The following is a 24,060-nucleotide window of genomic DNA, read 5'->3' as shown; positions in this document are numbered from 1 at the left end:
AAGTATCAAGATCAGATAAACAATCAAACCCAACCTATATCAAATTAATAACATTCGTATCCATCCTTTTCAACATTCGTATCAAGCCTGTCATGACATTCGAATCCAAGTACCAAGATCAGATAAACAATCAAACCCAACATTCGTATCAAAAATATCAAATTTATAACATTCGTATTCATCCTTAACATTACTATAGAAGCAAGCTGTCAGAGCAAGCTGTCGTAGAGAGAGAGAATTAAGAAAATATTATCCGGTATTCGCGCATTCTTAGGAGTTTTATCTATCCCCCCCTCCTGCTCCCTTCACCCGACGCCTCTTTGTTATAGAAGTCAAGTTAACAAAATTGTCGTCTTCCTAAATTTAAATATGTCGTCTTCCTTACCCTCGTCCATATCAATAATCATGTAGAAGACCGCGGGTACCGTCCATTCGTAATGATTGCGAACTAAAAACACGTATAACAATTTAGTTTATAGATATTAGAATCTTAAATAAGTTCAAAATTATCAAAAGCTACAAGAGACTAACAGTTATTATAGATCTAATAAAAACGGAATTAATATGAATATAAGGAATATAAGCTATATGTCGCACATACAGGCGCGTACACAGGAATTAAGGCAGGGGGGGGGGCAAGCTTTCACGCGAAGGACTACATATTATAATGTATCTATCTGTATATGTATTACCCTCTGAAGTCCTGAGTAGTTTCCTGAGACTATTTTTGTGAAGAAACAATCTCAAGAACTGACGAGGGTCAACCCAGACCGAAGTTTATTTTCAATAAATGTGGAACTAACATCTACTTTTTTACTCTAACAGAGGTTTGGTCCATCACCATCACCGAATTTTAAAACTATTCCCCTTTATAGTCCACTGTTGTCCCAATGGACTACATATTACGATGTATCCATTTGCATAGTTCTGTATTGCCCTCTGAAGTCCTAAGTAAGATAAGATAAGATAAGATAAAGTTTATTGCTAAAATGAGACTACTCCCCTTTGTAGTCCTCTGTATTCCCGATTCAAGGACTATATATATTAAATGTATCCCTCTGTATAGTTCTCTCAATTCCTGAGACTACTTACCTTTGTAGTCCACGGACTATATATTTAAATGTATCCTTCAGTATTTTCGGGAAAACATGCCAAACGCTTGCATAATGCATATAGCTATAGTTGTTTATCAAGTATGCAGGGGGGGGGGGGGTGGAGATTTTAGATGAAAGGGAAATACTACGGTAAAATTTGAAAATAAATGGCGTAAAGCACCAAGAAAATTTTCAACTATTCTTTTTAAGGGGGAAAACACCCCTTTTGTTGATGGGGGCAGGTTTTTTTTATTACCCAGAACACCTGATTTTTACCCTTGCTCATAAATCCCAGGGGGGGCACGAGGACTACTGCCACCCCCCCCCCTGTGTATGCGTCTGTGCATTATGCATATAGCTATCTATAGTTGTTTATCACCCTTTTGCTGATGAGGGCAAGCTCTTTTTTTACCAAGAACACCTGATTTTTACCTTTGCTCATAAATCCCAGGGGGGGGGGGCAGGAGGACTACTGCCCCCCCCCCCTGTGTACGCTACTGCGCACATATTATATAAGTGATCTATTCCTCAGAAATTAAATCTAGATGCACATTGGTAATTTATTTTAGTTGACATATTCTTTGTTCCAACGTGCCCGCGGCTTTCCTAAAGCAATCCGTGGATTTATACAGCAAAGGCAAGAAAAATCTAGTTTTGATGAATTAAGCCAAAACTGATTTATGCTAGAGTAAAAACTGTTAGCTGTGCATGTGAAACCTATTTGTAGTTATTACCATGCAAAACAGAATCTATCCTAGATTAAAGTTTATTAATTTCATCCGAAAGACGACATTCAGAATGATCGTATTTATTACCTGTTGGAGGGTAGTTTGTTTTCTCCCCGTTGTGAATACTCTCTTTGCTACCAATATCCCAACCCCAGGAACTACCATTGTCCCCTGCAATATGAATAAGGGAAATCATATTTTTCTCAAAAATTTGCTGTGCTAACAGTTATATCTCAAGTTCCAAGCAACAGATTGAAAAGAAAAAGATGTTTCTAGAATACTCAAATCAGTCAAGAAATTCATTTTTATACTTCTTTGATGTAATTTGAGTACTGAAGACGTTAAAATGGCGTAAAGTATTTTCAATAAAATTTTGAAATTTAGCAGATTTTGAAACGCAACTCTGGTAGTTTTATAGCAAGAAAATATGTTTCTGAACTAATATTTTGATTTACACTAGACTGGTTTGTAATTCTTAAATGTAAAGTGCAAGTTGGTGGGGGTACTAGGGAGCAAAAATATATTTCCGTTTTGATGGAAAAAACTTCTAGACCTTTGGTTATCTAAAAAAATAATTAGCATATATTTCAGTACAAAATCTTGTTAATTTGGTTGTAAAATAATTATTCTTCTAACTTCTATTTCATTGCTTGGTTTATATCGTTTAAATAAAAAGATTCTTATTATACAAATTGGTTAAAACATCAAATAGAGCATGAAATTAACACTTAACCTATTATTACTTCTGCAATAAAAAAATATTATTTTGAAAATTTGAAAAATATGAAAATCATTGAAAATTCAAAATTATTAAATATCTCTCAACAACTGGCTCTGGCTCGGCGCTTCTAAGAGTACTCTGACATACAGGTTGACATGATATCCCAACCCCCTGACTTACCAACCCTTATCATTAAATTACCTATGAGGGACTTGTACCCATGAACATGGATTGGGGCGGTTCTGGTGGCCACACCCACTGCAGCATGTGTACCGCGCATCCTGCAGGAGAGGAAACAAAACAATTTAGTAATTTCAAGTTTTTTTTTCAAAATATTCAGGGACTGACATGTAATGATAGCGAGAAGTAGATGAACTATATAGAATAAGTTGAGCCACTTGCTTGTAAGCCGTTTTTGATTTCAGAGAGGTGGTTTAACTTAGTCGCGTGGTTCAACATTCAACATTCTACCTATTTACTAAAATTTTAAATAAAGTTGCTTTAGCTGTTTCAACCATGCCAAAAAAAAGATTTTAAATTATTCACTAAATTAATAATCAACATGTTTTTCCTTCCTTATTGGCCAACTGATCTCATAAATTGTGGTGCCTCTAAACTCAAGATAAAATAATAACAATCATCTATAAATCTTGCGTGTGATCTCAACTGTAAAGCTTTCACAAAAAAATGGCATTTCTAACAATCGAAAATGTGTTGTATCTATTGTAAAATGATTTTCTTAAGGAAGGGAAGTGAGTCGGGGGTAATTTAAATCTCCAGGGTAAAATATTATTTTCCAGTTTATTTTTTTTCTTGACAGAATATTTTCAATGAAAACATATTTTTGAAGAATTTATCGACCCCTGTATCTGTACATTAAAGAATTCTACTTAACCCTTAATCCGGAATAAAGTATGGAAAAAGATTAAGAGACGAGATTTAGGTAAGATTATCTAATTTTAAATCAATATTTGAAGTTTCTGTTCAAGGGAAGGCCAACGTATTTTCAAATTCACAACGGCACTCAGTCAGCTGAACATCTTAATATGAGCAGCAATGAGGAAAATATCGTTGTTTACTATCTTAATATATTCGTATAGAAAAAACAAGAATAGCTTACGCTTTTTTGTCTCAATTGAAAGTTCAAAGGGTAATCCACTATGCCTTGAGCAAAGAATCGGTTGAAATTACGCCTGCAGTCCTTTAAAATACACAAATTATTTATTATCTGCCCCTAGCAACTCCAGTTTTGCCTCGAATACCATCAGTAGATTGTGTTACGGGCTGCCGTCTAATTAATTATTATCATTCAAAATAAATTTAATAATTAATTAGGGTATCTGCCTTAAACGACACACTAACTTATTTATCATAAAAAAGCAAGTTTACGATTGAAGGAAACCAAGAATGTAAGAACAGAGATTAAATAAGTACAAAAACAGTCGTCTGGCAGCTTTTAGCATTTAAGGGTAGAATGTCCATAGAAAGTTCATTTTGCAGCGTCACAATGCATTGACTAAGTTCTTTGGTTTAAATACATTCCAGTACACTGGTCGGCGTTATTATAAATACAAAGAAGACGACATTTCTATTCGAGTTTGGATTTCCAACAAACTTTTTTTCCAATTCCAAGTTTAGAAGTAAAAAAAGAGAAGCTGTTAATTTACAGTTTTTCTTAGTTTCCATGTTTATGTATTCATGCTGCTTAAAAGCTTGGTAGAAATAAAATTATAAAAGTTATAATATCGTTTTTCTTTTTCTTTTTATTCGGCTGACTTCTGTTCTGTGCTTGCAAAAAATATTTTTGAAAATCTGAAGGGAAAGTTTTGAAAAATGATTAACTTTCCTGACAGTCAAATGTTCGTTTGTTTTCATGGTTAAATTCTGGGATTTATCCAGAGGGTTCCAGCCGTTGCTTGTCTGAACCTAGAATATCAGATCAATATAAATAAAGTCTAAAATTGAAACAAGAGAGAAATCTAACAATTTAAGCTTTTTTTTTGAGAATTAACAAATTTATTTTCATAACATTTTCCCCTACCCACCACACCCTGCCCGCCTAGTGAATATTTTCCCCGCCCACCACACCCTGCCCGCCTAGTCAATATTTTTTTCCTTCACAAATTAAAATTTTCAGACGTTTGACAGAAAAAATAAGCTATCAAATCCAAAACTGAAAATTTTATTAAAATTTTACTTTTCCTCGCCTAATCAAAATAATTCCTCTCCCGAACTAGAGATATCAAATTTTGCCAGTATTAGTTTACCAAAAATTTTCTTAAAGGGACTGTAAAGAAAAATGAAAGGGGGTATAGGCTGAAAGCTAATCACTTTAGCTCTTGATCGCGACCCATGAAAGTTTTATCTGATGTTCCTGTCTCGAGAAATTGATATAAAAACTGTGTTAAAATTATGCGAAAGTTGATACATAATTATATACAAAATTTAAAAAATCTTAAACTTAAATCACGTGACCAGAACTATCACCAATGGCAGAGCACCTGTCTCCTCCTGTATCACGTGACCACTTTACTGCACTGCCATTGGTAGAATTTCTGGTCAAGCAATACGGATGTATAAATAATATTATGAATTAAATCTATAAAAAATAGAAATAACAAATAAAAAAATGAGTCACGGAAGTTCGTAGTAAGATTTTGACTCCACTGGAGACCACCGGAGGGAATTCTTTTTCACTGGAGGGGGTTGAAAAAATGCTTTTTACAATTCAAAACTTTACGCAGGGTGATTTACATTTCCCTGGAGGGGTTCAGATGTCCTTCCTGGGGGTTTATAATTCCACTGGAGGGATTCAGTTATCCTTCCAAGTAGTTTATAATTCCACTGGAGGGATTCAGTTATCCTTCCTAGCTTTCAGCCTATACCCCCTTTCATTTTTCCTTTACAGTCCCTTTAAGAACTGTTTTCATGGACTAAGAAAAGCAGAGTGGATATAGCAAATAGTCTCTTATTTTCTCTGATAAATGTAAACCCCAGGTCCATGTCAATTTAATTATTATCCACAAACCAACTCCTAATCTAATAGGAAACTTTATTTTGATCAATTTCGTACTGAAAGGGTTACTTCAGTTTTAACTTTATCTTGAATTTAAAAGTTTCCAAATATAACTCAAAGCATATAAGTCATAGCCTTTTTATGTTTCACAGGAGTTCCCACTGCCTCGTCAAATATAGCTCTTAATTGAGATTTTTAAACATAGAAAATTTTAATAATTGAATGAAAATCAAACAAGGCTTTTACGGACTTCCTTCAGGGGCGGATACAGGATTTAAGTGAGGGGGGGGGGCAAGATTTTAGGAATAAAAAATGACTAATTAGGAAGAAACAATCGTGAAAATTTTTTTGACTTAAAAGTCTCAAAAAGAGTAAAAATTAATGACTTAAGACTAAAAAACTAGATTTTTAAATTTTAGGAACAAAATTAAAGGATTAGAACAGGAATTTAGGAACAATTAAAAGATTGTTCAGGAATTAGGAACAAAAATAAAGGATTAGGACAGGAATTTAAGAATAATTAAAAGATTGTTCAGGAATTAGGAACAGAATTAAAGGATTCGGACAGGGATTTAGGAACAACAAAAAGATTGTTCAGGAATTAGGAACAAAAATAAAGGATTAGGACAGGGATTTAGGAACAATAAACAGATTGTTCAGGAATTAGGAACAAAAATATAGGATTAGGACAGGGATTTAAGGTGGGTCAGACACAGGAACAGGAACAATAATAGGAACATTAGCAATTTAAGAACAAAAAGAAATTACTAGTTATACTTAAATGCATGAAAATTAGGAACAATATTACAATTTTGATAAATGAGTATTGATTAAGGAACATTACTAGATATGAACAATATTATAACTTAACTTACAAATTTATAATTCTAAATTTATCGTTAACAATAACATTTATCAAATTGGGAACATTTTTTGCCTCGAAATCTCAGGGGGGGCGAATGTCCCCCCGACCCCCCTTGTATCCGCCCCTGACTTCCTTAATTTATGAACGGAAACATGATGGCTAACATGCCACGGTGGACTAAGCCAGTGGGGACAGTCAAATAGGCCTAGGATTAGGTACTGTAAAAAGTCTGAACGCGCCATGGGGGTTGTCATAGTTAGCCCTCCGACGCGACATGGACGGGACTATGCCAAGAAAATTGACCCCTGTCGTATGTTAGTCTGGTTAGGGCGACGTACAAAACAGAATATGGTCACAGGATCGGGTCAGTAAACGATGTTATCTGGCAGGCCGGTACAAATTGAACAGGTCCTGTTTGAATTCAAATTTACTACGGCCCAGAGTGATGCATGAAATACAGGATATATTTTGTTTCAGTTTTTGCATTAATGCATAAAGTTAGATTATGCAAAACAGATGTTTTTTTCATGTTAAGGGGACGCATAGAAAAAAAAACAATAAATGTATTACAAATTTTTGCACCTGAGGCACTACCGGTGGTTCATTAAGAATGTTTCGATATTTTTCAGGAAGCTCTTCACCGATTTTAACATCTTAAATATATTAATTAACCTATTTCTTAACCTCATTCTCAATTAAGAAGAGAGACTTGCATTGAAAAGTAGAGATTAAAAATTAATAAATTATCTCATTATGTTAAAACCAAAAAATGTAAGAAGGGGGATTAAACAAAGATTAATTCTGATTTTTATCAATAGATATCCCCGAAAAAAGGTCCCCCCCCCCCTAGTTTATCATTAAAAATAAACATTCCCTCTCACTATAAAAAATTAGCCCCCTCGCCCCTCCCTTAAAATATCGATGTCGTTATAACATATAATATTTGATTTGAAGTCTTATGAATCATGATCAAAATAAAATTGAAAATTAAAGTCTTAAAAAGAAAAAAATAGATCTTTCTCTAAACCGTAAAAAAAATTTTAAGTTAATCAAACGAAATTTGTTTATAAAATCAAATCCTTTCCAGGTCCTGTTTTTTTCAGTCGGGCTCTGTACTTCTTTTATTAATAAATTTTTTTATTTCAGATTGAATTTTACACACCTTCGATCTCGGGAGTGCTTCTTGATTGTTTAGCTTTAACTAAAAAACATTAAATTCAGATAATCATTCATTTTTTCTTTGAACATGTAAACAATAGTCATCAAAACTCCACCACCCACCCATATTTTCTGCCTTCCTCTTTAAAAATAAAACTGAAAAGAAATTTAAAATTTAAGAGTCTCAAAGGATTCATATAAAATGTTTAACAATTAGAACCAATTATTATCAATAGAATAAACTCGACAATTAGAATCAATCTTAGACAATTAGAATCAATCTTAGACAATTATAATCAATCTTAGACAATTATAATCAATCTTAGACAATTAGAATCAATCTTAGACAATTAGATTCAATCTTGGACAATTATAATCAATATTAGACAATTAGATTCAATCTTTGACAATTAGAATCAATATTAGACAACTAGAATCAATCTTAGACAATTAGATTCAATCTTAGACAATTAGAATCAATATTAGACAATTAGAATCAATAATAGACAATTATAATCAATATTAAACAATTAGATTCAATCTTAGACAATTATAACCAATCTTAGACAATTATAATCAATTTTAGACAATTAGTATCCACCACCCACCCATATTTTCTGCCTTCCTCTTTAAAAATAAAACTGAAAAGAAATTTAAAATTTAAGAGTCTCAAAGGATTCATATAAAATGTTTAACAATTAGAACCAATTATTATCAATAGAATAAACTCGACAATTAGAATCAATCTTAGACAATTAGAATCAATCTTAGACAATTAGAATCAATATTAGACAATTATAATCAATCTTAGACAATTAGTATTAATCTTAGACAATTAGTACCTACATTTTAAATTTGGAATCAATATTAGACAATTAGAATCAATATTTGACAACTAGAATCAATATTAGACAATTAGAATCAATAGTATACAATTAGAATCAATCTTAGACAATTAGAATCAATCTTAGACAATTAGAATCAATCTTAGACAACTAGAATCAATAATAGACAATTAGAATCAATCTTACACAATTAGAATCAATCTTAGACAATTAATATCTAAATTTTAAATTTAGAATCAATATTAGACAATTAGAATCAATATTACACAATTAGAATAAATATTACACAATTAGAATCAATATTAGACAATTAAAACAATATTTTATTTCATATTTTAATATTAGACAAATATCAATTTTAGACAATTTAAATCAATATTGGACAAGTAAACTCAAGACTGGAATAAGATTGAAGATACCTGATTTTTTCTTCCTTTTCTTGATGATCTTAGTGGATTCTTTAATAATAAGTCGTCCTTTAAACCTTTTCCTCTCTTGAAGACGTCCATTCACATCTATTCCCTCGTAGATTATTATCTAAACAACATAATTGTGATTTTAACATCACTAAACCCACCCCCACCCCCTCCCCTTTTCTCAGGATGTCTTTATCTTCGATTCAGTGATTTTTTTTCCCACAAAGATAAATGTTTCCCCAAAAAAAGATTTTTTATCTTTTTTAACATAATTGTGAATAAAAATATTCACTTTTTTCACTTTTTAGAAAATGTTTATCTCCTTTAACTATAAGGATGAAGAAACCAAGGTCATGTTTGAAAAAATATATTTATTTATCTTCATATTTTTGGTTTACTCGGTGATTATGGAATTCAAGGGAAAAAAGAAATTAGAAAATAAAAATCGCAGATAAATCCTTAGATGAGAATATTAATATTAGCGGTTCTTCAATAGATAATGGAAAACGCAAACTATTTAAACTTCAGATTGAAAATATTTCTATAGTAGTCCCTTGAAAATATTTCTATAGTAGTCCCTTGAAAATATTTCTATAGTAGTCCCTTGAAAATATATTCTATAGTAGTCCCTTGAAAATATTTCTATAGTAGTCCCTTAAAAATAATGTGGGTTCGTGTTGAAAGTTTTTTTTCACATATTTATATTCAGCCTACATAGTACATACTTTCATTCCAAGGATTTTATTTCAGAAATAGAATACCCATAGTTTTACGATTCATTGTAAAACTTCCATTAAAGTTTGAGCATTTCGAGAACTTAAAACTTTTGCAAAAATTTTGTTTTCATATTTTGATAAAACATATAACATATTTATTCTCTTTCATTTCAAAAAAATTAAAAAATTATCTGCTGATGATCCGTTATAGATTTTTCTTTCCTAATTTAATTTTGAAAAACAGGATTAATATATTTTCTGATACTTTCACCGTTGCAAAAATAGATTATTCAGTTTTAATCCATTTTTATAACAAGATACCTTACGACAAAAATTTTGGTTTCTAATTTCTTCTAATGGTAATTTATAACATATTGTTATAATATTGTGATAATTCTACTTTATAGAAATAAAAGGTTACGTTCTGTAAAAAATGAAATTGGTGCATATTCATTTCATGAATATCTCTTCGTATTTTACAAGTTTCCGTTAAACCCCAACAATGTTTTCGCTCTAATTGATGTGGAAAAGTTTCTTATCAAGCAGCTTTATCTATATTTTAATTTTATTTTACAGATGATCCAGATACTAAGGGGGGGGGGTATCTGTAACGAATTTTAGAACTCGGCTAAAACTGAAAACTGAAATCCTTGAAAATTGCAGTGAACACTCCCTTTAATAACGAACTAACTAAAAAATAAAAAAGAAAAAATAACTATTTTATACCTCATTAGGTCTAAGATGTCCCTGACAGCCTACTGGGCATACTCGGCTGCATCTGTCACAAACTCTCATTAATATTATATTTTTGCATTTGATGAAAAAGTTTTTTTTTATTTTTAATAATTTCTCAAGAAAATGTTCTCAATTCATAACTTTAAAGGGACTGTAAACCTTATTCTAAGTGACCCTCAAACTAATTGGGGTTTTACTCTTTAAGAGTGAATGTTAAAAATAATAATTATCTCATTAAAATGCGTTGTAAAATATGTAGATACGAATTTATATAAAAAGGGCGAATTCTAAAAAAGGATTTAAAAATAAAAATTTGATACACATAAACGTAATTTAAAGACTGCTCATTTGCATGTTCAATTCACAACAGGACAATTAAAAAGTTTTAACAATAAATAATAATGCATAAAGAATGCATATTGCATATATTGTTCATCATTTTCTCATTATAATAAGTTTCATTTTTCAAGTGGGGTTTCTCTATACACAATCTTGTGGAGTTCTTCTAAAATGCAGGATGTTGTCAAAATGTAAAACTTTTCAAGCTAGAAATACGACGATATCTTCCACATTATTCATCAGATAGAGGATTTAAAGGTATTTTTGTAAGTTGGAGATGCCCTCTTTAAATGGAAGCTAACTTAAAATTACAACAAAGGTCCCTAAAAAATCTTTATAATGTTTTAAATGATAAAAATTATATAAAACCACCTGTGTGATTCATCTGAGAAATCTGAAGCTGTTCCTGTGTGATCCAATCCATTTAAAATATCTCTAATATCCATATCCGGTAAATCTTCTTCATCATACACCTGGATACAAGATAGTATAATCCCTTTATCTAGTATATCCATATCCAGTATATCCTCTTCATCATACACCTGGATACAAGATAGTATATAATCCCTTTATCTTATATATCCATATCCAGTATATCCTATTCAACATACACCTGGATACAAGATAGTATATAATCCCTTTATCTTGTATATCCATATCCGGTATATCCTCTTCATCATACACCTAGAAACAAGATTGTATACAATTCCTTTATCTCCTACTGTGAGAACCATGAAACTATGGAATAGGAAGACGACATTATAGTAATAATAGTTTGAAGTATATGTAAGGTCTAGGACATTGGAATGCTATGCATAATTAATTATATTTTACCTGTAACTGTATTTCCTCTTTTCCTTCGACATAGTTTTGAAAGTCGTCTTTGCCCGCCTCTCCAAGATGGATGTACGTTACTATATTTGGTTTGGTATTCTCGGTGTGCAAACGAAGCGGCATTTTAAACCAACCGTCTCCTAAGAAATTATCAGAAAAATAGAATTTGTCAAAACTTTATTTCTTTGGAGATAAAACACATGAAAAGAATTCTGCAATTTAGTTTTCGTCAAATGTTTTTGTTCATCAATAAAAATAAGAAGCATTTTCAAGTAAAATTGAACTTTTGTATCAACAAACTTAGCTTTAAACTATTGTCTTCTGAGTCGTCAATTTTTCACGTACTCTTAAATTTATTTATAGATAAGAAAAGGACATAGGTGCAGTCTTTTCGACGTTCCTATAAGATTTTGGAAAATGAGTGTTAACCCTATAAATGCATCTATGCATAGTCTGGGGGGGGGGCGTTTGGCGCCCCCCCCCCTTGAAATAGGTATAGGGTTGAAATGCATGTTCATAGCCCTAGTTTTCATTACACCGATAACTCAAATGATTTGAGAGCTATGGAGGGTGGAAAAAAATGCCTAAAAAATGGTCAATATTTTGGTTTTAATCAAATGTGACACATGTTTCTACATAAATTTTTCAATGCCTTTTCAAAAATATAGTTTTTAGAAATGTAGCTTTAGTCACAAAAAAAGTATGGGCTATTTTAGGTTTTTTTTTTCACAGACCGGACTTTTTTTTCGCCCTTTACCCCACCCTATAAATTATAAAAAATATATTTAAACAAAAAATCCTTTAAATTACTTTTCATTAATAGTCACAAAATTTCACGGTGTCAAACTCAAAAATGAGAGTGCTAGGATAAAAAAAACTACGGGGGGGGCGCCAAACGCCCACCCCCAGCTTGTTTAGGGTTAAATAACATTGTAAGAAAGAAATTAGATTGTAAACAGCTAGCTTATTTCTCTGGAGTGAAAAGTTGTGGAAAATTTCTGCTACAAAGATTTGGTAAACAATCTTTTTAGAACAATTGATAGGAAGTAAATTGCTCGATTCAATCGTTTCAGGCAAACTTTAAACCATTTATTAATTTGTTAACATTTTAACATCTTTGAATAAATGAAATAAAAGAATAAATCAATGACTATGAAAAGACTAAGAAGATTCAGGTGCAGAATTTAGTTTTTTTAAATGAATATATGCTATTATTTTATTTTTTTAGTTCACTCAGATATGTCAAAAGGGATTGAAAAAAAAAACTGAAAATATATGATTAATCAGGCGTTACACACTGACTTTAACTTGCCCCCCCCCCCTCTCTTAATCTTATGAAGTTTAAACAATATGTAAACTGAGAAATCTAACCCAGCACGAGGACTCAGCGGTCAACTTATTCAAATAAAATGACGCATTTATGAATATGTAATAATGTAATTCAAGGGTGCAAATTTTCAAGAATTTGAGTCGGGGAGTGGGGGAGGGATGATATGAAAAATGTAAACACGATTCGTTTGCAAGCTTCAACCTTTTTTTTAGATAATTGTTCTCCTCCAAAAACATATAATTTTTTTACTAAAAAGTTATTAGCAAAATTTGAAATGAAAACTCTTTAGTTCTGTATCATCTTTTAACATATAGTTCAAGTAGTAATCTCCGAGTAGGTCTACTTCTATAGGTCGTCTTCAATGTTCAAGTTTTAACTTTACCTTTTTTATTTTCCAAATTTTTTTGAGCAATAGAAATTACGAAGTTTACTATCTTAAGAATTGTATTGTATCGTTCTAAAAAAATGTCAAAGTTGAATTATGCATTTAAATTGCTACCACTTACCACACACTAAAATATCACCTAAATTCGTTAAAAAGTTTTAACATTATGTCAATTTTCGTAAAATAATTTAAAGATCATTATTATTTTTTATATTACTGTTTCTCTCACTCGCCTCATTTTACGTAAAATTTGAATTTTAACACACGTTATTAGTATTATCAATTGTAAGCACTTGGGGAGTTCTTAAATGATACTAGCATATGGAGGAAAATGTTTAAAATTTAGAATTTCTTGTTTTCTGTTTTTGCAATTAATTATAAAATTACCCCCAAAAATGAGATGTGACCCCTCAGAATTCCAAATTGAATTATCCACTTGTAATATTTTTACCTTGGTCTCTGGGTTTAGTAACACCACGTAGGCTGGGTCCATTCCGAGATCTGTAAAAATAAATCTTTTAAATTTCTCTACTTTATATATACCAAAAATTGTCGTTTTTGATCTAGTTACATCTTATATAAAAGCATAGCGTCGAAATATGTAACCATGGGATATGTGACTTTTATCTCAGATTATCTTTTTATATTTTGGACGGTTTAGAATATAAAAATAACCAGGCTGAAGGAGGAATAAGCGCTCTGCACAGAACAGTATGGACAATTCCAGGGCAATTAAAGTCTCTAATTGAATCGGCAACTCTGAGTACTCCTTTAAACTTCCAATGGTACTTTAATGTTGTATGGCTATATACATAGAATAAAACCTCTGCCGAGTGCCGATGTATTGCATGGGGATTGGGGACACCTTTCTTGCATGGAATCACCTCCCCTAAAATTTTTAACCATTTCACCACAAGTTATACATAAAAAGCATGAATGACCAGGCGCGCAAATAGGGGGGGGGGCAAGGGGGGCAAGGCCCCTTCATAGCCTGATTAAGGGAGGCATGCCCCCCCTGTAGGGGGTGGGGGGCAAGAAGTCATGAATCTTGACCCTGAGCAAATTTAAGGGCTCTGATCGTAAAATAAAAAATAAGATGATTGAACGTTAGTTCATTCAGCTTATAATTTAATCAGAGGAATGTTTCAAAAGCAATCTGAAAAGAAGGGATCAATAACAATGGTCTCCTGGAAAATTCAGAATAGCTTGATCAAAATTTTAGGAATAGCAATATAACAATTTAAAGTTTAAGCAAATTTTGTCTTTTGTGGGGGGAGGGGAAGGGGGCTGAAAACATTAACTACTTAATGATAAAGTAAATTATTAATTGAATAAAGGTGAAGACTTTGTCCTAAAATCTATTCTGAATCTGAATGAGGTTAAATCTATTCTGAATGAGGTTAAATCTATTCTTAACAAAATGTCTAGTTGCGCGCCTGAGCATGACCCTTATGATCTTATCCCATCTTCCAAGTCGACCAACACAATTAAAGACGCATTTAATTTTTTTATATATATTTTAAACTAAACAACTCACCCCGTTCCCTGAACTTCTTTAACTTTCACCATTTTCGCCTAAAAATTAAAAATCTAAAACAAATTGTCAAATATATTATTTAAAAATAATATCGGTCTGCAGTCTGCACAACAGTTATCAAATTAGAAACCATTAACTTTGATTTTAATTAATTTTATTTAGATGAAGAAATCCCGACATTTATATTTTAACTTAATTGTTGACTAAAAATTGTTGACCAACTTTTTATAATAATCACTAATCAGTAAACAATATATACTCACTGACACTGCCTATTGTGTACTGTGTACACTGTACATTTGTACTAAATGTTTCCGTAAACAGTGAACAAATGTACACTGTACAGTCAGGGAAAAAAAATAAAGGGAAGGGAAATGACGCTGGTCTGGCATGAGGAAGTCAGTCACACTGCTTTGCAGACGAGTTCTTTATCGCACACGCACATTCTTTTGGTACAAACACAACAACATAACTACAATCAAGGAAGTTGCAGAACAATGTCGTCAATTATAATTAAGCTTGAATAACGAGTAGTGTATTGTAAACTTTAATCAAATTATATCCTTTGCATGAAAATTTGGCTCATAGTGTTGACTTATAATTATATAAAATAATATATTACGTGTATATTAAACTTATTTTCAAGTCATTACAATTAACAATAAACAATTGCACTCTCCTAGACTACAAATACCGAGATTCTTATGTACTGTATATACCTACTGTACTGTCAGGCCCGTAGCCAGGATATTTCCAGGGGGGGGGGTGTAAAAAGGCCCGCCGCAGGTGAGCATTTTTTTTAATCAATGCTTGGTTTTTATTTGAGTCTTTAAGGGTTACATGTTAGTGTCTGAAACTTTTTAAATTTACGTATACAATATACATAACAAAATAATTGTGAATGTTACTTTAGCTTCAGGAAAAAAATCATTATTTAAAATTGCAATGCTTCTTGTCCCTCGGCCTTATCATGATAATATTAAGATGAATAAAAAATAATACTAATTTCTAATATTTTGTTTAAAAGAGTTTATTTATTGACATTGAGACATGCAGACATTCTTAGTGAATTTTTGAGTACTCAAAAAGAACTCTTCTACTTGGACTTAAAATAGATTATAATTTGGTTTGGGAAGGGAATCAATTCTTACTGGGGCCAAGGATGTAAGGCAAGGAAAGTCATTTCAGAAGTGTACACATCTTTAGTACTGCAGTGTACTGTCTCTGGGCGCTAATGTAAACACAAGACGGATGTCGAAGCCTGACATGGGATCCATCATTCACATAAAAAATCAATGAAATATTCTGTTCATAGGAAACTATTATGTGAATTATCAAAATTATCAAAATTTAATGCTTTTAACCTCCTCGGATACTAAACGAACACTGATGTTTACAAATTCCGCCCAGAGAGAACTGGTTTCAATATGTACACAGAGTATATACACAACCGCACTTGACTTTCCTTGCCTTACATTCTTGACTGGGGCTATATAATTGTTAACTAGTTATTAGAAAATTATTACAAACAATTTCTTTGTCATTGCACCCCCCTTTCAGAACAAAGGGGGTGCACCTGCCTACCTGCACCCCCCTGGCTACGGGCCTACCTACAGTACACGCTTTCGGTTCGTTATCACTTACACACAAACATGCATTACGTTTCCGCCCCCTGTGTACACAGTGTAAACATTAAACATTGTAAGTTTGTCGCACGCTAAATTCGATTCAGGGGGGGTTAAAAAGGGAAAACTATTTTTTCCGATGATTCCCCCCCCCCCCTCTCCCCCTGGAACGTAAATAAGGATAGTTATTTGTCCCCTGGAACAATTGGATTTATACAGGAATAAATCTAGGAGGGGGCAAAATTTTAACTGTAAATATTCAAAATTGACTTCTTGGATATCAGGCAGAAGTATGATACAGTCCAATTACCTTGCAAGTACTACTTTTTTTCTCCTTCAAACAAAACTAGCAGAAAAAAACATGTTTTTAAAAAATCGACATTTTATTATATTCTTATGTTAGTATTTAAACTGTAAAGATAGTAAAACTCATTTTTGAAAATGAAAAACTAAAAAACCTTAAACTTAAATTCTATGAGATGGAAAAAGAACGAAGGTCCAGAAAATTCTTATGATCTTCTATTTCAACTTTTAATTGTTTCTCTTTGAATACTCCAAAATAAAACATAAAAAAGTTATAGGGTTTTTCAAACTTTACAAAATCAAATTTTGGGAGACAAAATATTGGGCCTGCCCGGTTCAGTCGTTTTTACAATTATTGGATACAAACCAGGGAGTAAGGAATAGAAGGGAGATATAACTGACGCGGTTCGCCCTACCATATGATTATACATGCTTTGCAGACGGTACTTCATTTGTATAAGAAGTATTTGTCTGATGTACATTTACTGCGTATACAATAACCTATTCTGAACATTTCATATACAAATGGAGTACTTATTAACTTATATTATCACGTTTTAGATGAAAGCCAGGTTGTATAATACTGTCTTAAGATTGCGGCCCTCTCTCTGATCTTCTTCTTGCAGAAACATTTTTCCTGGTTTAAAAATATTTTCTCTTCTATCTTCGGTTCAAAGATACGCACTCAAAACATTAGCAAACGAACTTTTAAATAAAAAAAACTCAGTCTTTTACTTAGAATCCATGTTTATTGGTATACAAATAAATCAATAAATCCTTGGTTAAAAAAGAGTTAGCGCACATTTGTCTCCCTAGATTGGTGAGAATTCGTAATTATGCAAGTACTATACGTATTGTACAACTTACTCTGGTTCCCTACTAGTCAGTTTGGCACTTTCAATAACTAAAAAACTAAAATTGCAATTATATTTTTTTGTTTTAAGCTATTTCCGTCAAATATGCGTTTCTTAAATCTAACCTAGTTTTATTATGTTCATTTTTTACGATAATACAAAATTTTTATCTCACAGCTATTTTGACGTTATTCGATTTTTCAACGGACCATTTTTTGAAACACTCCATGTATTAGGATTAGAAATAACATATTCTATACTCGACTGCTTATAATCATTCAAGGAATGAAAAAAAATTATGTTTTAGTTTCACGTGAGAGCGAAGAAGTTTGTTTACATTGCAATGTATGGCCAAATCATCCAATATCTTACTCATTCTTTTCAACAACAAAAGCTTTGCCAAAGTGTGTAAAAAATAGATGCTGCAAAATCGACTCTTAAGTCTCATTACTTGTGCAGAACCCTATATCAGGAAAATAGGAGGATCCAATAAAATTAGAATTGGAAACAACTTTTAGTTATTTTATGGTGAAATCATTTTTTATTAAATTGCAGGAAACAAATTTTAAGCTTTAAAAACATCTTATAATGAAGGTCATCACAGAAAAATAAAGTTACGTTATACATAATTATACATAACTTGATCAAGTTTGCAGTTGTAAAAATAATATTCAATGTCGGACTGGGAGCGATATATTCTTGAACTTACGACCCAGTTCCCTTTTTGTCATTCTTGAGTAATACCTGAATAAAAGTTATAATTAATTTTTTTTAAAACCTTTTACTTGTAAAATTAATGCGAAGACAAAAATGAATTGAGTTGTTGCCACAAACCCAGATGTTTTATCCCTAAATCTTATAAATTTCAAACTATGAATTTTGTGAGATCAAATGTAATCTAAGTTTGAAATATTAAACGTATAGAGCATCAGGTTGCAAAGCTAAAGGGATTATAAACTTAGTTTGTGTGAATATATGCAATACAGTGGTCGGCGATTATATGAAGACAACTTTCATATTTATGTTAGAAAAGATGGCCTTACAAATGACAAGGTTTAGCAATGAGAGGGTTTATAATTGAGAATGTTTGCAAATGAAAAGGTTTACAAAAGAAACATTTACCTATGAGAAGGTTTACAAAGGGAAATGATTACCTAGCAGCTGATGGAGTGGATCCAGGTTGTATTTGAATGGTCGCAACAAGCAGATCATCATCAACTTCATCATCAGAACCTTCTTGATTCTTTTCTTCAAGCTTGTCCTTGTTCATCCAACATTCTTCAGAGGGAACATCATCAGAGTTCACATTTATCCAATCCTCATCCTCATCCTCATCCTCCATGTTTCCTAAACATAGTTCACATTTATCCAATCATCATCCTCATCCTCCATGTTTCCTAAACATAGTTCACATTTATCCAATCATCATCCTCATCCTCTTCCTCTATGTTTCCTAAACATAGTTCACATTTATCCAATCATCATCCTCATCCTTCATGTTTCCTAAACATAGTTCACATTTATCCAATAGTCATCCTAATCCTCCATGTTTCCTAAACATGGTTCACATTTATCCAATCATCATCCTAATCCTCATCCTCTATGTTTCCTAAACATAGTTCACATTTATCCAATCATCATCCTAATCTTCCATGTTTCCTAAACATAGTTCACATTTATCCAATCATCATCCTAATTTTCCTAAACATAGTTCACATTTATCCAATCATCATCCTAATCCTCATCCTCCATGTTTCCTAAACATAGTTCACATTTATCCAATCATCATCCTAATCCTCATCATCCATGTTTCCTAAACATTGAACTAAAGTAAGTTTTCAGTTAAATGAACTGTAAGCGTATTTTAAAGTGACCCACTATGCAAAAATGACAAAGCCCGATTCACAACGGTACCCTTGCAAGAAAAAAAAGAGAAATTGTCACAATTCTAAATCCAACTAGAAAAAAATAACCATTAAAATCAATAAAAAATGCACTGATAAAAATAAACAATTGTTGTTGTTAGATGACAAGATTAGAAATTATTCTTTGAGATCTGTTCAGTCGCGAAAAAGGGATGATTCATTTTTGTCTTATTTACTAGAAATCAAAAAGTGTCCCTTGAATTTCAATCTTTTGGGACATCCTGTAGCAAAAGAGGCTGTTAGACTAGCTGTTAGACTAGCTGTTAGACTAGCTGTTAGACTAGCTGTTAGACTAGCTGATAGACTAGCTGTTAGACTAGCTGTTAGACTAGCTGTTAGACTAGCTGTTAGACTAGCTGTTAGACTAGCTGTTAGACTAGCTGAGTTTATGATTTATGTGTCAACATTTTTTTTATTGTTTTCTTGCACAGTTCCTGAACTTAAGAATTCCAGTAAACATTATTTAGAATAGATTTCTGAATCAACTTTAGGGTATAATACCAATATAAAACTTAGAAAGAAAATATTTTGATAGAATATATTTATTCTGAAAATGTGATAGAAGTAGTTTTCTTTTAACTTGTAGAAAACCTAGAAATACAATTTCAGCAGGAAATATTTCAATATATAAATATTTACCAAATTGTTTTGCGGTATTTTTATATTCAAGAATGGCCCCAATACCTAAAGAAGAATAGAGAAAACTATGCAGAGAGTCCCAATAAACATGGGAATTGCTTGACGTCTTAGTCATAACTAAGCGTCGTAATTTACACATTTTCAAAAGATATAAACTGTAGTTTCTACATTATTCTACAAGAATTAGATTAACAGTGAAGAGGGAGTCCGGAAAGAAATCATCATTATATAAGGACTTTCATCAGACACCCCCTTTACGGACTTTCATCAGACACCCCCTTTAAGGACTTTCATCAGACACCCCCTTTAAGCGGAGACCCCCAGATTTTCGTTAGAGACCCCCAAGCTTTAATTTTTCAATGGAACCCCCATTATTTTTATCGGAGACCCCCATCTTTAATTTGAGACCCTAGATTTTCATTGGAGACCCCCAGATTTTCATTAGAGACCCCCAGATTTTCATTGGAGACACCTAGATTTTCGTCAGAGACCCCAGACAGTAACAGAAGAACTACACTTGTTTACATTATGAAATCAAAACATAAACAAACAAATTGAGTCTATCAGCTGCGAAATACAGTCTACAGTTTACTGTTTCCTTGTTTCACAGTGGTCGGTGTTTATATCGATTCAATGAAGACGACTTTACTATTTAAGTTTTGATTTCTTATTCATGCTTCAAAAAACAGAATAAAATATCCTTTACAAAGACAATTTTTAATTTTCCACTCATTTCTCATGTTTATTGGTTAAAAGTAAAAGAAAGGATTAAAAAATATCATTGGTTCCTTTTTCTTGTTCATACTTGTACATATTTGATATGGAAAAATATCATTAAAGTTTTAACGAAAAACTCACATTTAGACTTTAACGCACAGTCGTGAAAATTTTACATTACCTGGCTTACTTCCTCTTTTTTCCCCATTGTTATTCTTTTCCTCAATTTTATCTAGAATAATTGAATAACTTAATTTGTTCTTTAAACAATAATATTGCCCCCTTTATCTTATTAGAAGGATATCTAGATTAGAGAAAATGGTTTAATTCTAAAATATAGATTATAGGACCGATGAGATTTTAGTCATTATGTCTCAGAATGATTGAAATAACATTGAAAACACATCTCTGTGGCAAAAACTTCCCAATTTCATTTGTGGAAAATATCTTTTCGTCTTTAAATCTGCAAAAAAAATGTTAAAGATGAATAAAAAGCATTTCGTCAGGATCATTAAATTCAACTAAATTTAAGTTCTTGATTTAAAAGAGCAATAGACATAATTTCATGAGTCATTTTTCTAAATTGAAGATTTAAGACTTTTACAACTCAATTACAATTAAGTAAGTTGTTAAGTCACTTTCCCTGAGAAACCACCAATGAAACTGGGAATTTTAAGATATAAAAACAAGGATATGTCAGTCATCTTTGATAATAATAGATTGATACTAAGGAATAAGCATTATAAAAAGTAAAAAAATCCTAAATCTTAAGAGTTTGTGCGCCAGCAAAAAGTTTAAACTTTTAATTGTATTTCTATTTGTTGTTATTTTACTGTAAACGATAAAATCGTGGAGCAATAAAAAGTCAGGTTAATATTATTTTACATGCAATGTATCAATAAAATATATTCAATATAACTTTGGTAAATTTTGTAATCAATCTTTTGGTATAACATGCTTTTTACGAATATCTGATAGGATGATAAATCTCCGCTAAAATGTACAAAATATATTGTTTTTAGACATTCGCCAAAAACAATTCACTGTAGTGTCCTGTCCTGTCCTGTCCTGTCCTGTCCTGTAAGAATCAATAATATTAAAAAAAGTTTTGTTTTTTTCACCAACCTTTTGTGATATCATCCAACTGTAACCGGACAATTGGGTCTTGTTGACCGGTAAATTTGACATCGGGTAGAGAAGATTGCAGAGTTTGTATTTTTTCTTCAAACTGTTTCTTACTTAGCATCTCCAGCCCTAACTGCTCGTCTTCAGGTTGAAGCTGTTCCTCCTCTCTGTTAAAGCTAAGATCTGCGAGCATCTTCAAGGGGTTTAAACGCTTCCAGGGTATTCTAGGTGTTATATTACCACCAGCTGGATTCACATCTAGATAATAGAATATACATTTATGAAAATCCCTTTAAGGAACTGAATTTACGATGGTACCCTTAAAACCTTAATCTGATTAATTATGTGAAAGATAAAGTCGTTTTGCTGGCTTCACAAGTGTGTCTGTTCTAATTTTATTTTTGTCACTTAAGTAGTGAAACCACAAATAAAACTAATCAGTTTTCAAAGACAAAAACATTTAATACATTACATGATCAAACAAAGCTTTTAAGGGTACCGTTATTAACTGACCCTGTCACTCTATTAATTGGAATTACGTTCATAGTCCCTTTAAAAGCTAGACTATGTTCTCCTTTCTGAAAATTGTGCGTTTTTTGCACTTCTTAAACGATATATCTTTAATGAACTAATTGATCTCAAGCTTTAAACCTTTTGGTTTAGGCATCGTTCCATTTGAATATCTCAACGTAAATACTAAAATTAAGCCTTTTAGCTAAATAAGACATTTTTACCAAATCAAATCCTTTTAAGAAGAATATTTTGAGTGTTTATAACAATACCGCAATGATAACCTATATTTGCACCACCTCCCTTACATCAACTGTAATCTGTTCCTTATTTGCCTCCTTATTTGACCCCGTCCAACCCTAAACTAAGCTTTCGGTGAGTTCTGTTGTGATCCACAGTTCTCTGACTGAAGAATTAGTGAGAAATGGTGGATAGTGACCCCCCCCCCTTCTTCTTAATATCTTCCAAATCTGATTTACCTGGTCTCAATTCAGAATCGATTTCTCTATTACCATCACTATGGTTTGGTGTAGAGGCGGACAAAGTTTCAAATCCTCTGCCCGACCCAAACTCATCCTCCGCCTCTTCTAGGTGCTGATGCTCTACTCCGCCTGACATCCGCCGTGCCAGGGAGCTCAGTATGCGTAAACCAGGCTAAAATTTAAAAAAAATCATCCTTCAATGATCAAAAACTTTTGATTTTGTGATTTTAACGATGCAGCAAACAATGGGTTACCTTTTGCCGAATTTGAATATCAAAATTGTCCGCCATTGTACTGAAAATAACTATCTGTAAAACTTTTCTTTAAATTTGATTTAAAAATGTTGTTTTGAAATTCAGCTGTAATATTGATAATGCTAACACTTGTTTGTTAGAGTACACATGTACAATTAATTTGTACAGAAGCCTGGTTCTAGAGAGCTAGATACCACTCTTTACAAATCCTGCTTGGTGGTATTAAGGGTAGATCATCTATCATTATACTGGTATCAATCATGATACCAGTATTAACACCACTCTTTGTAATACCGGTATCAAGCATGATACAGTGAAACCGTTAATAACGAATACATCGAAAGAATTCATCAAATGTCGTATTCTTCACTTTCTGATAATGGAATGTTGCAGATATTTAGTTTTTTAAATTAAATGATTATATGGAACTCCTTAAATTTGTTCCCGCATATTCATAGCTATTTATTTATTTTCGCAAATACTGAAATTTCCGTAATATAGTATAAAACTCATTAAAAAATTGTCAAGACGACATTTGATAAATTTTTCCGATGTATTCGTTATTAAGGGTTTCACTGTATACCAGTATTTAGACTTCTAAAGAACGGGTAAGGTAGATGATCTACGTATTCTACCCTCAATACCACCAAGCAGGATTTGTTAAGAGTTGTATTTAGCTCTCTAGAACCAGCCTGGAGTACCGTCTGCAAACCAAGGATTTAATGCAAGGAAAGTTATTTCAGAGGTGTGCGCATCTTTTTTACTGCAGTGTACTGTCACTGGGCGGTAATGTAAACACAAGACGGATGTCGAAGGCTGACATGGGATCCATCTTTCACATAAATAATCAATGAAATATTCTGGTCATAGGAAACTATTATGTGAATTATCAAAATTATCAAAATTC

At 32.1% G+C, this 24,060-nt stretch overlaps 2 protein-coding genes across 2 annotated transcripts in view; both read right to left on the bottom strand.

The window, feature by feature from the left end:
* LOC111710467 (SPRY domain-containing SOCS box protein 4) overlaps window positions 1-15,458 on the bottom strand; it is an 18,286-nt gene extending 2,828 nt beyond the window's left edge. The window contains exons 1-15 of the mRNA XM_023484566.1: window positions 15,439-15,458; window positions 14,720-14,757; window positions 13,634-13,683; window positions 11,468-11,607; window positions 11,006-11,106; window positions 10,286-10,337; window positions 8,847-8,964; window positions 7,587-7,625; window positions 7,007-7,077; window positions 4,390-4,469; window positions 3,776-3,834; window positions 3,119-3,152; window positions 2,745-2,824; window positions 1,910-1,993; window positions 386-448 (exon numbers count right to left, since the gene is read on the bottom strand). Coding sequence (XP_023340334.1) covers window positions 386-448; window positions 1,910-1,993; window positions 2,745-2,824; window positions 3,119-3,152; window positions 3,776-3,834; window positions 4,390-4,469; window positions 7,007-7,077; window positions 7,587-7,625; window positions 8,847-8,964; window positions 10,286-10,337; window positions 11,006-11,106; window positions 11,468-11,607; window positions 13,634-13,683; window positions 14,720-14,751 — 1,003 coding nt within the window. The 5' untranslated portion in view covers window positions 14,752-14,757; window positions 15,439-15,458. The remainder of the gene's footprint in view (window positions 1-385; window positions 449-1,909; window positions 1,994-2,744; window positions 2,825-3,118; window positions 3,153-3,775; window positions 3,835-4,389; window positions 4,470-7,006; window positions 7,078-7,586; window positions 7,626-8,846; window positions 8,965-10,285; window positions 10,338-11,005; window positions 11,107-11,467; window positions 11,608-13,633; window positions 13,684-14,719; window positions 14,758-15,438) is intronic.
* Window positions 15,459-17,560: 2,102 nt separating this feature from the next.
* On the bottom strand, window positions 17,561-23,265 carry LOC111710469 (uncharacterized). Its single transcript, XM_023484570.1, has 6 exons — window positions 23,154-23,265; window positions 22,897-23,071; window positions 21,908-22,165; window positions 20,964-21,014; window positions 18,656-18,848; window positions 17,561-18,245 (listed from the first exon to the last, which is right to left on the bottom strand). Exons 1-6 carry the CDS (start codon window positions 23,187-23,189, stop codon window positions 18,173-18,175), a joined length of 786 nt encoding a protein of 261 aa, XP_023340338.1. The 5' UTR covers window positions 23,190-23,265; the 3' UTR covers window positions 17,561-18,172.
* Window positions 23,266-24,060: the final 795 nt, after the last annotated feature.

This window comes from Eurytemora carolleeae, unplaced genomic scaffold (assembly GCF_000591075.1).
Source record: "Eurytemora carolleeae unplaced genomic scaffold, Eaff_2.0 scaffold124, whole genome shotgun sequence".
Classification (NCBI taxonomy): domain Eukaryota; kingdom Metazoa; phylum Arthropoda; class Copepoda; order Calanoida; family Temoridae; genus Eurytemora; species Eurytemora carolleeae.
Note: the sequence above shows the minus strand (reverse complement) of the source record. Positions and strands in the feature narration are given on the sequence as shown.

Excerpts from the sequence above, each read along its gene's own strand:
- LOC111710469 (XM_023484570.1), bottom strand. The coding sequence starts at position 23,189 with ATGGCGGACAATTTTGATATTCAAATTCGGCAAAAG. Across the intron at positions 23,072-23,153 it reads ATATTCAAATTCGGCAAAAG|CCTGGTTTACGCATACTGAG; the intron begins GTAACCCATTGT and ends TTTAAATTTTAG. Across the intron at positions 18,246-18,655 it reads TCCACTCCATCAGCTGCTAG|GTATTACTCAAGAATGACAA; the intron begins GTAATCATTTCC and ends ACTTTTATTCAG.